The 14,815-nt window shown below is 40.9% G+C and overlaps 5 protein-coding genes across 5 annotated transcripts; all 5 read right to left on the bottom strand.

The window, feature by feature from the left end:
• Positions 1-1,135: 1,135 nt before the first annotated feature.
• LOC137283383 (testis-specific serine/threonine-protein kinase 2-like) lies at positions 1,136-1,927 on the bottom strand. Its single transcript, XM_067814843.1, has one exon. It carries the CDS (start codon positions 1,925-1,927, stop codon positions 1,136-1,138), a length of 792 nt encoding a protein of 263 aa, XP_067670944.1.
• A 1,677-nt stretch (positions 1,928-3,604) lies between these two features.
• On the bottom strand, positions 3,605-4,396 carry LOC137283382 (testis-specific serine/threonine-protein kinase 2-like). Its single transcript, XM_067814842.1, has one exon. It carries the CDS (start codon positions 4,394-4,396, stop codon positions 3,605-3,607), a length of 792 nt encoding a protein of 263 aa, XP_067670943.1.
• A 2,235-nt stretch (positions 4,397-6,631) lies between these two features.
• On the bottom strand, positions 6,632-7,414 carry LOC137284109 (testis-specific serine/threonine-protein kinase 2-like). The gene has a single exon (XM_067815789.1). It carries the CDS (start codon positions 7,412-7,414, stop codon positions 6,632-6,634), a length of 783 nt encoding a protein of 260 aa, XP_067671890.1.
• A 1,948-nt stretch (positions 7,415-9,362) lies between these two features.
• LOC137284107 (testis-specific serine/threonine-protein kinase 2-like) lies at positions 9,363-10,145 on the bottom strand. The gene has a single exon (XM_067815788.1). The coding sequence runs from the start codon at positions 10,143-10,145 to the stop codon at positions 9,363-9,365; it is 783 nt and encodes a 260-aa protein (XP_067671889.1).
• A 1,948-nt stretch (positions 10,146-12,093) lies between these two features.
• On the bottom strand, positions 12,094-12,876 carry LOC137284110 (testis-specific serine/threonine-protein kinase 2-like). Its single transcript, XM_067815790.1, has one exon. The coding sequence runs from the start codon at positions 12,874-12,876 to the stop codon at positions 12,094-12,096; it is 783 nt and encodes a 260-aa protein (XP_067671891.1).
• Between the last annotated feature and the right edge of the window lie 1,939 nt (positions 12,877-14,815).

Raw genomic sequence — 14,815 nt, 5'->3', positions numbered from 1 at the left:
AGATGGTGGAAAGTGTCTGTGTGAGGTGGCCAAAGCAGTTGTGACTGTGAGGTTTACAAAACAAGGGTTACTCCCAACTTTAACTGGAGGTGAGGGACAGGATCTTTCTTGTGCAAAACCACAATCACAATCAAGGGCTAAAGTCGATGCTGTGATTGATTCTCTACGAAACAGGGTCAATTTCACCTGTAAGTGGAGCAGGACCATGATAATTAAAGGTTAAGGTTCATGTATGAAAAGGAAAATGACACGACTGCCATCAAAGTTTCACCTTGACAAAGGATCAGAGGATAAAGGTCACATTTTTTAATAAACATCTCATACAATCAAAGGTCAAAGGTCAACATTTCAATTGGAGAAAAAAATCGGACGATTGCCGTTCTTTACAATCAAAGGTCCATGGGGAAGCCAAATGGATGACAAAGGTCAAAGGTCAATATTTAAAAAAGAAATGTTTGGAGTAGGACCAGGACAATTAAAGGTCAAAGGTCAAGACTGAAAATAGAAATGACAAGATTGCCATCAAGGTTTGACCTTGAGAAAGGGTTGGAGGTTAAAGGTCAATTTTTAGATAAGGATTCGATACAATCAAAGATCAAAGGTCAACATTTCAATTGGAGTAAAAAATAGGACAAGTGATTGCCGTTCTTGAGACTCAAAGGTCAAAGAGGAAGCCAAATTTCAGAGCTTGCGGGTAATGATGTGTTATGTTTAGATGGTGAAAAGCGATGAGAGTTGGATGCGTTACAAATGACAATCAAGTGCCAAAGGAGATGTGATCTGATGTGAACTTTGACTGGAGATGTTGTGATAGTGATTATTACAAAACAAGAGGATGAAAGGTCATGATCATGATCGTTAAAGGTCAGCTTTTGGGAACAAATGAGAGTGATCTTGACAATTAAAGGTCAAAGGTCAACATTTAAAAAAGAAATGTTTGGAGTAGGACCAGGACAATTAAAGGTCAAAGGTCATGACTGAAAATAGAAATGACAAGATTGCCATCAAAGTTTGACCTTGAGAAAGGGTCAGAGGTTAAAGGTCAAATTTTAAAATAGAAATTCCATGCAATCAAAGGTCAAAGGTCAACCTTTCAATTGGAGAAAATTGGACAAGTGATTGCCGTTCTTGACAATCAAAGGTTTTGCTGGCAAAGCCAGCTAGAGTTCAGAACCTGTCGAAGAGTTGGCCTTCCAGTAACATCAGGCTGGCACATTTGCAGAATAAGATCCCTGCACTCAGAGTTGATGGACTCCGGAAATGGAAGAATGTGATGGTTCTGCAGCTGAATCATTTGGTTGATGCTGAAGTCGTTAAAGGGGAAGGAGCCACACACCAGAGAATACAGGATCACTCCCAAACTCCAGATGTCTAGCTTGAATGCATCATATCCCCTCCCTGTTAAAACCTCGGGGGAGGAATAAGCAACTGTTCCACAAAATACATTATTGGACACTCGTTGGTCTTGGCAGATGCAAAGGCCAAAGTCAGACAGCTTGATATTGCCGTCCAGGTCCAAAAGGACATTTTCCAGCTTAAGGTCACGATGTGCAATTCCTACCTGGTGACAGGCGTTCACTGCCTCCACCAGTTGGGAAAAGATCAACTTGACTCTTTGTTCAGACAGGTTACTTTCCTGTGCAAGCAGGTCCAGGAGGCTTCCCCCCTCGACCAACTCCATCACAGTAAGAGTGTACTTATCAGTTTCAAATACTGCGTAGACATCAACAATGTTGGGATGTTTCACAGTCTTTAGAGCAAACGTCTCATTGCAGACACAGTTCCGAACTTTGTCTGTGACTTTTATGGCAACCTCGGAAAGGTTAACCATATGTTCACAGCGCAAAACAATACCAAAGCTTCCCTCTCCTAAGAGGGATTTAACTTGGTAGCCAATCGAACGAAAAACGCTCTTAACGGAAGACATGACGGGTGAGATAATTTAAATGAATGCCGAGAACTGGAAAAAAATTCCTTTTATACCCCTAGGCATTGACCTCTTGGGGTCAACAATCAAAGTTCAATCGAGACTGAATGGGCCCAGAGGTCAAAGCCACGGTCAACAGGTCAGTGGAAGGGTCTAAGTGTTCTTAAGGTCAAGGGTGTAATGGTTTTTGTTCAGAAGCAAATGGTGACAAGGGTGAACACCCTCCCGACTACAGAGTATTAGCCTAACCCCTAACAATGAAAGATCAAAGGTCAAATGCCATTAAATTTAGAAAATGGAACACCAAAGGTCATGAATACGAAAGGTCATGGGTCGGTGATATGATTGTGCTTCAAAGGTCAAAGTATATTTAGACAATATGTAATGAAAAGGGTCCATCTTGTGAATACAATGAAAGGTCAAAGTTCAATGAGGCAATGGTTTATGCTAATAGCATCGATCTTGGGATTGAGAATCAAAGGTCAAAGAGGGCACGACCCGAAGTGTTGAATTTGTGGAAATCAAAGGTCAAAAGTCAGCTAACGAGATGAACGACATGACCAATCTTGTTACAATAACAACTACCAGTCAAAGGTCATAGGTCATAGGTCATGCCGTAGATTGGAAAGGTTGTGATTTACAATCAAAGGTCAGGTACTGATGTGCCATGTTTACATGGTGGAAAACATGGAAGGGCCAGTCGATGTTGTGATTGTGATTTCAAGAAAACAAAGCTCAATCTCAACTAAATGGAGATGGTTGTTATTAACAATCAGAGGTTACAGGTAGTGATGTGTTGTGTTTAGATGGTGGAAAGTGTCTGTGTGAGGTGGCCAAAGCAGTTGTGACTGTGAGGTTTACAAAACGAGGGTTACTCCCAACTTTAACTGGAGGTGAGGGACAGGATCTTTCTTGTGCAAAACCACAATCACAATCAAGGGCTAAAGTCGATGCTGTGATTGATTTTCTAGGAAACAGGGTCAATTTCACCTGTAAGTGGTGCAGGACCATGATAATTAAAGGTTAAGGTTCATGTATGAAAAGGAAAATGACACGACTGCCATCAAAGCTTCTCCTTGACAAAGGATCAGAGGATAAAGGTCACATTTTTTAATAAACATCTCATACAATCAAAGGTCAAAGGTCAACATTTCAATTGGAGTAAAAAATAGGACAAGTGATTGCCGTTCTTGAGACTCAAAGGTCAAAGAGGAAGCCAAATTTCAGAGCTTGCGGGTAATGATGTGTTATGTTTAGATGGTGAAAAGCGATGAGAGTTGGATGCGTTACAAATGACAATCAAGTGCCAAAGGAGATGTGATCTGATGTGAACTTTGACTGGAGATGTTGTGATAGTGATTATTACAAAACAAGAGGATGAAAGGTCATGATCATGATCGTTAAAGGTCAGCTTTTGGGAACAAATGAGAGTGATCTTGACAATTAAAGGTCAAAGGTCAACATTTAAAAAAGAAATGTTTGGAGTAGGACCAGGACAATTAAAGGTCAAAGGTCATGACTGAAAATAGAAATGACAAGATTGCCATCAAAGTTTGACCTTGAGAAAGGGTCAGAGGTTAAAGGTCAAATTTTAAAATAGAAATTCCATGCAATCAAAGGTCAAAGGTCAACCTTTCAATTGGAGAAAATTGGACAAGTGATTGCCGTTCTTGACAATCAAAGGTTTTGCTGGCAAAGCCAGCTAGAGTTCAGAACCTGTCGAAGAGTTGGCCTTCCAGTAACATCAGGCTGGCACATTTGCAGAATAAGATCCCTGCACTCAGAGTTGATGGACTCCGGAAATGGAAGAATGTGATGGTTCTGCAGCTGAATCATTTGGTTGATGCTGAAGTCGTTAAAGGGGAAGGAGCCACACACCAGAGAATACAGGATCACTCCCAAACTCCAGATGTCTAGCTTGAATGCATCATATCCCCTCCCTGTTAAAACCTCGGGGGAGGAATAAGCAACTGTTCCACAAAATACATTATTGGACACTCGTTGGTCTTGGCAGATGCAAAGGCCAAAGTCAGACAGCTTGATATTGCCGTCCAGGTCCAAAAGGACATTTTCCAGCTTAAGGTCACGATGTGCAATTCCTACCTGGTGACAGGCGTTCACTGCCTCCACCAGTTGGGAAAAGATCAACTTGACTCTTTGTTCAGACAGGTTACTTTCCTGTGCAAGCAGGTCCAGGAGGCTTCCCCCCTCGACCAACTCCATCACAGTAAGAGTGTACTTATCAGTTTCAAATACTGCGTAGACATCAACAATGTTGGGATGTTTCACAGTCTTTAGAGCAAACGTCTCATTGCAGACACAGTTCCGAACTTTGTCTGTGACTTTTATGGCAACCTCGGAAAGGTTAACCATATGTTCACAGCGCAAAACAATACCAAAGCTTCCCTCTCCTAAGAGGGATTTAACTTGGTAGCCAATCGAACGAAAAACGCTCTTAACGGAAGACATGACGGGTGAGATATTTAAATGAATGCCGAGAACTGGAAAAAATTCCTTTTATACCCCTAGGCATTGACCTCTTGGGGTCAGCAATCAAAGTTCAATCGAGACTGAATGGGCCCAGAGGTCAAAGCCACGGTCAACAGGTCAGTGGAAGGGTCTAAGTGTTCTTAAGGTCAAGGGTGTAATGGTTTTTGTTCAGAAGCAAATGGTGACAAGGGTGAACACCCTCCCGACTACAGAGTATTAGCCTAACCCCTAACAATGAAAGATCAAAGGTCAAATGCCATTAAATTTAGAAAATGGAACACCAAAGGTCATGAATACGAAAGGTCATGGGTCGGTGATATGATTGTGCTTCAAAGGTCAAAGTATATTTAGACAATATGTAATGAAAAGGGTCCATCTTGTGAATACAATGAAAGGTCAAAGTTCAATGAGGCAATGGTTTATGCTAATAGCATCGATCTTGGGATTGAGAATCAAAGGTCAAAGAGGGCACGACCCGAAGTGTTGAATTTGTGGAAATCAAAGGTCAAAAGTCAGCTAACGAGATGAACGACATGACCAATCTTGTTACAATAACAACTACCAGTCAAAGGTCAAAGGTCATAGGTCATGCCGTAGATTGGAAAGGTTGTGATTTACAATCAAAGGTCAGGTACTGATGTGCCATGTTTACATGGTGGAAAACATGGAAGGGCCAGTCGATGTTGTGATTGTGATTTCAAGAAAACAAAGCTCAATCTCAACTAAATGGAGATGGTTGTTATTAACAATCAGAGGTTACAGGTAGTGATGTGTTGTGTTTAGATGGTGGAAAGTGTCTGTGTGAGGTGGCCAAAGCAGTTGTGACTGTGAGGTTTACAAAACGAGGGTTACTCCCAACTTTAACTGGAGGTGAGGGACAGGATCTTTCTTGTGCAAAACCACAATCACAATCAAGGGCTAAAGTCGATGCTGTGATTGATTTTCTAGGAAACAGGGTCAATTTCACCTGTAAGTGGTGCAGGACCATGATAATTAAAGGTTAAGGTTCATGTATGAAAAGGAAAATGACACGACTGCCATCAAAGCTTCTCCTTGACAAAGGATCAGAGGATAAAGGTCACATTTTTTAATAAACATCTCATACAATCAAAGGTCAAAGGTCAACATTTCAATTGGAGAAAAAAATCGAACGATTGCCGTTCTTTACAATCAAAGGTCCATGGGGAAGCCAAATGTCAGAACTTACAGGTAGTGATGTGATATGTTTAGATGGTGGAAAGCGTCGATGAGAGATGGATGCGTTACAAATGACAATCAAGGGCCAAAGGAGATGCAACTGTGAATTTTAGAAAACAAAGGTTACTCCCAACTTAAACTGGAGATGAGCGAACAATCACAATCAAGGGCCGAAATCGATGCTGTGGCAGTGATTATTACAAAACAGGAAGATGAAAGGTCATGATCATCACTGAAACGTTAAAAGTCAGCTTATTGAGCGGAGTTTTGGGAATAAAGAAGAGTGCCCTTGACAAAGGTAAAAGGTCAATATTTCAAAAAGAAATGTTTGGAGTAGGACCAGGACAATTAAAGGTCAAAGGTCAAGACTGAAAATAGAAATGACAAGATTGCCATCAAGCTTTGACCTTGAGAAAGGGTTGGAGGTTAAAGGTCAATTTTTAGATAAAGATTCGATACAATCAAAGATCAAAGGTCAACATTTCAATTGGAGTAAAAAATAGGACAAGTGATTGCCTTTCTTGAGACTCAAAGGTCAAAGAGGAAGCCAAATTTCAGAGCTTGCGGGTAATGATGTGTTATGTTTAGATGGTGAAAAGCGATGAGAGTTGGATGCGTTACAAATGACAATCAAGTGCCAAAGGAGATGTGATGTGATGTGAACTTTGACTGGAGATGTTGTGATAGTGATTATTACAAAACAAGAGGATGAAAGGTCATGATCATGATCGTTAAAGGTCGTTTTTTTCGAACAAATGAGAGTGATCTTGACAATTAAAGGTCAAAGGTCAACATTTAAAAAAGAAATGTTTGGAGTAGGACCAGGACAATTAAAGGTCAAAGGTCATGACTGAAAATAGAAATGACAAGATTGCCATCAACGTTTGACCTTGAGAAAGGGTCAGAGGTTAAAGGTCAAATTTTAAAATAGAAATTCCATACAATCAAAGGTCAAAGGTCAACCTTTCAATTGGAGAAAATTGGACAAGTGATTGCCGTTCTTGACAATCAAAGGGTTTACTGGCAAAGCCAGCTAGAGTTCAGAACCTGTCGAAGAGTTGGCCTTCCAGTAACATCAGGCTGGCACATTTGCAGAATAAGATCCCTGCACTCAGAGTTGATGGACTCCGGAAATGGAAGAATGTGATGGTTCTGCAGCTGAATCATTTGGTTGATGCTGAAGTCGTTAAAGGGGAAGGAGCCACACACCAGAGAATACAGGATCACTCCCAAACTCCAGATGTCTAGCTTGAATGCATCATATCCCCTCCCTGTTAAAACCTCGGGGGAGGAATAAGCAACTGTTCCACAAAATACATTATTGGACACTCGTTGGTCTTGGCAGATGCAAAGGCCAAAGTCAGACAGCTTGATATTGCCGTCCAGGTCCAAAAGGACATTTTCCAGCTTAAGGTCACGATGTGCAATTCCTACCTGGTGACAGGCGTTCACTGCCTCCACCAGTTGGGAAAAGATCAACTTGACTCTTTGTTCAGACAGGTTACTTTCCTGTGCAAGCAGGTCCAGGAGGCTTCCCCCCTCGACCAACTCCATCACAGTAAGAGTGTACTTATCAGTTTCAAATACTGCGTAGACATCAACAATGTTGGGATGTTTCACAGTCTTTAGAGCAAACGTCTCATTGCAGACACAGTTCCGAACTTTGTCTGTGACTTTTATGGCAACCTCGGAAAGGTTAACCATATGTTCACAGCGCAAAACAATACCAAAGCTTCCCTCTCCTAAGAGGGATTTAACTTGGTAGCCAATCGAACGAAAAACGCTCTTAACGGAAGACATGACGGGTGAGATAATTTAAATGAATGCCGAGAACTGGAAAAAAATTCCTTTTATACCCCTAGGCATTGACCTCTTGGGGTCAGCAATCAAAGTTCAATCGAGACTGAATGGGCCCAGAGGTCAAAGCCACGGTCAACAGGTCAGTGGAAGGGTCTAAGTGTTCTTAAGGTCAAGGGTGTAATGGTTTTTGTTCAGAAGCAAATGGTGACAAGGGTGAACACCCTCCCGACTACAGAGTATTAGCCTAACCCCTAACAATGAAAGATCAAAGGTCAAATGCCATTAAATTTAGAAAATGGAACACCAAAGGTCATGAATACGAAAGGTCATGGGTCGGTGATATGATTGTGCTTCAAAGGTCAAAGTATATTTAGACAATATGTAATGAAAAGGGTCCATCTTGTGAATACAATGAAAGGTCAAAGTTCAATGAGGCAATGGTTTATGCTAATAGCATCGATCTTGGGATTGAGAATCAAAGGTCAAAGAGGGCACGACCCGAAGTGTTGAATTTGTGGAAATCAAAGGTCAAAAGTCAGCTAACGAGATGAACGACATGACCAATCTTGTTACAATAACAACTACCAGTCAAAGGTCAAAGGTCATAGGTCATGCCGTAGATTGGAAAGGTTGTGATTTACAATCAAAGGTCAGGTACTGATGTGCCATGTTTACATGGTGGAAAACATGGAAGGGCCAGTCGATGTTGTGATTGTGATTTCAAGAAAACAAAGCTCAATCTCAACTAAATGGAGATGGTTGTTATTAACAATCAGAGGTTACAGGTAGTGATGTGTTGTGTTTAGATGGTGGAAAGTGTCTGTGTGAGGTGGCCAAAGCAGTTGTGACTGTGAGGTTTACAAAACGAGGGTTACTCCCAACTTTAACTGGAGGTGAGGGACAGGATCTTTCTTGTGCAAAACCACAATCACAATCAAGGGCTAAAGTCGATGCTGTGATTGATTTTCTAGGAAACAGGGTCAATTTCACCTGTAAGTGGAGCAGGACCATGATAATTAAAGGTTAAGGTTCATGTATGAAAAGGAAAATGACACGACTGCCATCAAAGCTTCTCCTTGACAAAGGATCAGAGGATAAAGGTCACATTTTTTAATAAACATCTCATACAATCAAAGGTCAAAGGTCAACATTTCAATTGGAGAAAAAAATCGAACGATTGCCGTTCTTTACAATCAAAGGTCCATGGGGAAGCCAAATGGATGACAAAGGTCAAAGGTCAATATTTAAAAAAGAAATGTTTGGAGTCGGACCAGGACAATTAAAGGTCAAAGGTCAAGACTGAAAATAGAAATGACAAGATTGCCATCAAAGTTTGACCTTGAGAAAGGGTTGGAGGTTAAAGGTCAATTTTTAGATAAGGATTCGATACAATCAAAGATCAAAGGTCAACATTTCAATTGGAGTAAAAAATAGGACAAGTGATTGCCGTTCTTGAGACTCAAAGGTCAAAGAGGAAGCCAAATTTCAGAGCTTGCGGGTAATGATGTGTTATGTTTAGATGGTGAAAAGCGATGAGAGTTGGATGCGTTACAAATGACAATCAAGTGCCAAAGGAGATGTGATGTGATGTGAACTTTGACTGGAGATGTTGTGATAGTGATTATTTCAAAACAAGAGGATGAAAGGTCATGATCATGATCGTTAAAGGTCAGCTTTTGGGAACAAATGAGAGTGATCTTGACAATTAAAGGTCAAAGGTCAACATTTAAAAAAGAAATGTTTGGAGTAGGACCAGGACAATTAAAGGTCAAAGGTCATGACTGAAAATAGAAATGACAAGATTGCCATCAACGTTTGACCTTGAGAAAGGGTCAGAGGTTAAAGGTCAAATTTTAAAATAGAAATTCCATACAATCAAAGGTCAAAGGTCAACCTTTCAATTGGAGAAAATTGGACAAGTGATTGCCGTTCTTGACAATCAAAGGGTTTACTGGCAAAGCCAGCTAGAGTTCAGAACCTGTCGAAGAGTTAGCCTTCCAGTAACATCAGGCTGGCACATTTGCAGAATAAGATCCCTGCACTCAGAGTTGATGGACTCCGGAAATGGAAGAATGTGATGGTTCTGCAGCTGAATCATTTGGTTGATGCTGAAGTCGTTAAAGGGGAAGGAGCCACACACCAGAGAATACAGGATCACTCCCAAACTCCAGATGTCTAGCTTGAATGCATCATATCCCCTCCCTGTTAAAACCTCGGGGGAGGAATAAGCAACTGTTCCACAAAATACATTATTGGACACTCGTTGGTCTTGGCAGATGCAAAGGCCAAAGTCAGACAGCTTGATATTGCCGTCCAGGTCCAAAAGGACATTTTCCAGCTTAAGGTCACGATGTGCAATTCCTACCTGGTGACAGGCGTTCACTGCCTCCACCAGTTGGGAAAAGATCAACTTGACTCTTTGTTCAGACAGGTTACTTTCCTGTGCAAGCAGGTCCAGGAGGCTTCCCCCCTCGACCAACTCCATCACAGTAAGAGTGTACTTATCAGTTTCAAATACTGCGTAGACATCAACAATGTTGGGATGTTTCACAGTCTTTAGAGCAAACGTCTCATTGCAGACACAGTTCCGAACTTTGTCTGTGACTTTTATGGCAACCTCGGAAAGGTTAACCATATGTTCACAGCGCAAAACAATACCAAAGCTTCCCTCTCCTAAGAGGGATTTAACTTGGTAGCCAATCGAACGAAAAACGCTCTTAACGGAAGACATGACGAGTGAGATATTTTAAATGAATGCCGAGAACTGGAAAAAAATTCCTTTTATACCCCTAGGCATTGACCTCTTGGGGTCAACAATCAAAGTTCAATCAAGACTGAATGGGCCCAGAGGTCAAAGCCACGGTCAACAGGTCAGTGGAAGGGTCTAAGTGTTCTTAAGGTCAAGGGTGTAATGGTTTTTGTTCAGAAGCAAATGGTGACAAGGGTGAACACCCTCCCGACTACAGAGTATTAGCCTAACCCCTAACAATGAAAGATCAAAGGTCAAATGCCATTAAATTTAGAAAATGGAACACCAAAGGTCATGAATACGAAAGGTCATGGGTCGGTGATATGATTGTGCTTCAAAGGTCAAAGTATATTTAGACAATATGTAATGAAAAGGGTCCATCTTGTGAATACAATGAAAGGTCAAAGTTCAATGAGGCAATGGTTTATGCTAATAGCATCGATCTTGGGATTGAGAATCAAAGGTCAAAGAGGGCACGACCCGAAGTGTTGAATTTGTGGAAATCAAAGGTCAAAAGTCAGCTAACGAGATGAACGACATGACCAATCTTGTTACAATAACAACTACCAGTCAAAGGTCAAAGGTCATAGGTCATGCCGTAGATTGGAAAGGTTGTGATTTACAATCAAAGGTCAGGTACTGATGTGCCATGTTTACATGGTGGAAAACATGGAAGGGCCAGTCGATGTTGTGATTGTGATTTCAAGAAAACAAAGCTCAATCTCAACTAAATGGAGATGGTTGTTATTAACAATCAGAGGTTACAGGTAGTGATGTGTTGTGTTTAGATGGTGGAAAGTGTCTGTGTGAGGTGGCCAAAGCAGTTGTGACTGTGAGGTTTACAAAACGAGGGTTACTCCCAACTTTAACTGGGGGTGAGGGACAGGATCTTTCTTGTGCAAAACCACAATCACAATCAAGGGCTAAAGTCGATGCTGTGATTGATTTTCTAGGAAACAGGGTCAATTTCACCTGTAAGTGGAGCAGGACCATGATAATTAAAGGTTAAGGTTCATGTATGAAAAGGAAAATGACACGACTGCCATCAAAGCTTCTCCTTGACAAAGGATCAGAGGATAAAGGTCACATTTTTTAATAAACATCTCATACAATCAAAGGTCAAAGGTCAACATTTCAATTGGAGAAAAAAATCGAACGATTGCCGTTCTTTACAATCAAAGGTCCATGGGGAAGCCAAATGGATGACAAAGGTCAAAGGTCAATATTTAAAAAAGAAATGTTTGGAGTCGGACCAGGACAATTAAAGGTCAAAGGTCAAGACTGAAAATAGAAATGACAAGATTGCCATCAAAGTTTGACCTTGAGAAAGGGTTGGAGGTTAAAGGTCAATTTTTAGATAAGGATTCGATACAATCAAAGATCAAAGGTCAACATTTCAATTGGAGTAAAAAATAGGACAAGTGATTGCCGTTCTTGAGACTCAAAGGTCAAAGAGGAAGCCAAATTTCAGAGCTTGCGGGTAATGATGTGTTATGTTTAGATGGTGAAAAGCGATGAGAGTTGGATGCGTTACAAATGACAATCAAGTGCCAAAGGAGATGTGATGTGATGTGAACTTTGACTGGAGATGTTGTGATAGTGATTATTTCAAAACAAGAGGATGAAAGGTCATGATCATGATCGTTAAAGGTCAGCTTTTGGGAACAAATGAGAGTGATCTTGACAATTAAAGGTCAAAGGTCAACATTTAAAAAAGAAATGTTTGGAGTAGGACCAGGACAATTAAAGGTCAAAGGTCATGACTGAAAATAGAAATGACAAGATTGCCATCAACGTTTGACCTTGAGAAAGGGTCAGAGGTTAAAGGTCAAATTTTAAAATAGAAATTCCATACAATCAAAGGTCAAAGGTCAACCTTTCAATTGGAGAAAATTGGACAAGTGATTGCCGTTCTTGACAATCAAAGGGTTTACTGGCAAAGCCAGCTAGAGTTCAGAACCTGTCGAAGAGTTGGCCTTCCAGTAACATCAGGCTGGCACATTTGCAGAATAAGATCCCTGCACTCAGAGTTGATGGACTCCGGAAATGGAAGAATGTGATGGTTCTGCAGCTGAATCATTTGGTTGATGCTGAAGTCGTTAAAGGGGAAGGAGCCACACACCAGAGAATACAGGATCACTCCCAAACTCCAGATGTCTAGCTTGAATGCATCATATCCCCTCCCTGTTAAAACCTCGGGGGAGGAATAAGCAACTGTTCCACAAAATACATTATTGGACACTCGTTGGTCTTGGCAGATGCAAAGGCCAAAGTCAGACAGCTTGATATTGCCGTCCAGGTCCAAAAGGACATTTTCCAGCTTAAGGTCACGATGTGCAATTCCTACCTGGTGACAGGCGTTCACTGCCTCCACCAGTTGGGAAAAGATCAACTTGACTCTTTGTTCAGACAGGTTACTTTCCTGTGCAAGCAGGTCCAGGAGGCTTCCCCCCTCGACCAACTCCATCACAGTAAGAGTGTACTTATCAGTTTCAAATACTGCGTAGACATCAACAATGTTGGGATGTTTCACAGTCTTTAGAGCAAACGTCTCATTGCAGACACAGTTCCGAACTTTGTCTGTGACTTTTATGGCAACCTCGGAAAGGTTAACCATATGTTCACAGCGCAAAACAATACCAAAGCTTCCCTCTCCTAAGAGGGATTTAACTTGGTAGCCAATCGAACGAAAAACGCTCTTAACGGAAGACATGACGAGTGAGATATTTTAAATGAATGCCGAGAACTGGAAAAAAATTCCTTTTATACCCCTAGGCATTGACCTCTTGGGGTCAGCAATCAAAGTTCAATCAAGACTGAATGGGCCCAGAGGTCAAAGCCACGGTCAACAGGTCAGTGGAAGGGTCTAAGTGTTCTTAAGGTCAAGGGTGTAATGGTTTTTGTTCAGAAGCAAATGGTGACAAGGGTGAACACCCTCCCGACTACAGAGTATTAGCCTAACCCCTAACAATGAAAGATCAAAGGTCAAATGCCATTAAATTTAGAAAATGGAACACCAAAGGTCATGAATACGAAAGGTCATGGGTCGGTGATATGATTGTGCTTCAAAGGTCAAAGTATATTTAGACAATATGTAATGAAAAGGGTCCATCTTGTGAATACAATGAAAGGTCAAAGTTCAATGAGGCAATGGTTTATGCTAATAGCATCGATCTTGGGATTGAGAATCAAAGGTCAAAGAGGGCACGACCCGAAGTGTTGAATTTGTGGAAATCAAAGGTCAAAAGTCAGCTAACGAGATGAACGACATGACCAATCTTGTTACAATAACAACTACCAGTCAAAGGTCAAAGGTCATAGGTCATGCCGTAGATTGGAAAGGTTGTGATTTACAATCAAAGGTCAGGTACTGATGTGCCATGTTTACATGGTGGAAAACATGGAAGGGCCAGTCGATGTTGTGATTGTGATTTCAAGAAAACAAAGCTCAATCTCAACTAAATGGAGATGGTTGTTATTAACAATCAGAGGTTACAGGTAGTGATGTGTTGTGTTTAGATGGTGGAAAGTGTCTGTGTGAGGTGGCCAAAGCAGTTGTGACTGTGAGGTTTACAAAACGAGGGTTACTCCCAACTTTAACTGGAGGTGAGGGACAGGATCTTTCTTGTGCAAAACCACAATCACAATCAAGGGCTAAAGTCGATGCTGTGATTGATTTTCTAGGAAACAGGGTCAATTTCACCTGTAAGTGGAGCAGGACCATGATAATTAAAGGTTAAGGTTCATGTATGAAAAGGAAAATGACACGACTGCCATCAAAGCTTCTCCTTGACAAAGGATCAGAGGATAAAGGTCACATTTTTTAATAAACATCTCATACAATCAAAGGTCAAAGGTCAACATTTCAATTGGAGAAAAAAATCGAACGATTGCCGTTCTTTACAATCAAAGGTCCATGGGGAAGCCAAATGGATGACAAAGGTCAAAGGTCAATATTTAAAAAAGAAATGTTTGGAGTCGGACCAGGACAATTAAAGGTCAAAGGTCAAGACTGAAAATAGAAATGACAAGATTGCCATCAAAGTTTGACCTTGAGAAAGGGTTGGAGGTTAAAGGTCAATTTTTAGATAAGGATTCGATACAATCAAAGATCAAAGGTCAACATTTCAATTGGAGTAAAAAATAGGACAAGTGATTGCCGTTCTTGAGACTCAAAGGTCAAAGAGGAAGCCAAATTTCAGAGCTTGCGGGTAATGATGTGTTATGTTTAGATGGTGAAAAGCGATGAGAGTTGGATGCGTTACAAATGACAATCAAGTGCCAAAGGAGATGTGATGTGATGTGAACTTTGACTGGAGATGTTGTGATAGTGATTATTACAAAACAAGAGGATGAAAGGTCATGATCATGATCGTTAAAGGTCAGCTTTTGGGAACAAATGAGAGTGATCTTGACAATTAAAGGTCAAAGGTCAACATTTAAAAAAGAAATGTTTGGAGTAGGACCAGGACAATTAAAGGTCAAAGGTCATGACTGAAAATAGAAATGACAAGATTGCCATCAAAGTTTGACCTTGAGAAAGGGTCAGAGGTTAAAGGTCAAATTTTAAAATAGAAATTCCATGCAATCAAAGGTCAAAGGTCAACCTTTCAATTGGAGAAAATTGGACAAGTGATTGCCGTTCTTGACAA

This window comes from Haliotis asinina, chromosome 5 (assembly GCF_037392515.1).
Source record: "Haliotis asinina isolate JCU_RB_2024 chromosome 5, JCU_Hal_asi_v2, whole genome shotgun sequence".
Taxonomy (NCBI): Eukaryota; Metazoa; Mollusca; class Gastropoda; order Lepetellida; family Haliotidae; genus Haliotis; species Haliotis asinina.
The sequence above is the reverse complement of the archived record's forward strand: the minus strand, read 5'-3'. Positions and strand labels throughout refer to the sequence as shown.

What these genes read in the sequence shown, in the direction of transcription:
- LOC137283382 (XM_067814842.1), bottom strand. Translation starts at nt 4,396, where the DNA reads ATGTCTTCCGTTAAGAGCGTTTTTCGTTCGATTGGCTACCAAGTTAAA.
- LOC137283383 (XM_067814843.1), bottom strand. Translation starts at nt 1,927, where the DNA reads ATGTCTTCCGTTAAGAGCGTTTTTCGTTCGATTGGCTACCAAGTTAAA.
- LOC137284109 (XM_067815789.1), bottom strand. Translation starts at nt 7,414, where the DNA reads ATGTCTTCCGTTAAGAGCGTTTTTCGTTCGATTGGCTACCAAGTTAAA.
- LOC137284110 (XM_067815790.1), bottom strand. Translation starts at nt 12,876, where the DNA reads ATGTCTTCCGTTAAGAGCGTTTTTCGTTCGATTGGCTACCAAGTTAAA.
- LOC137284107 (XM_067815788.1), bottom strand. Translation starts at nt 10,145, where the DNA reads ATGTCTTCCGTTAAGAGCGTTTTTCGTTCGATTGGCTACCAAGTTAAA.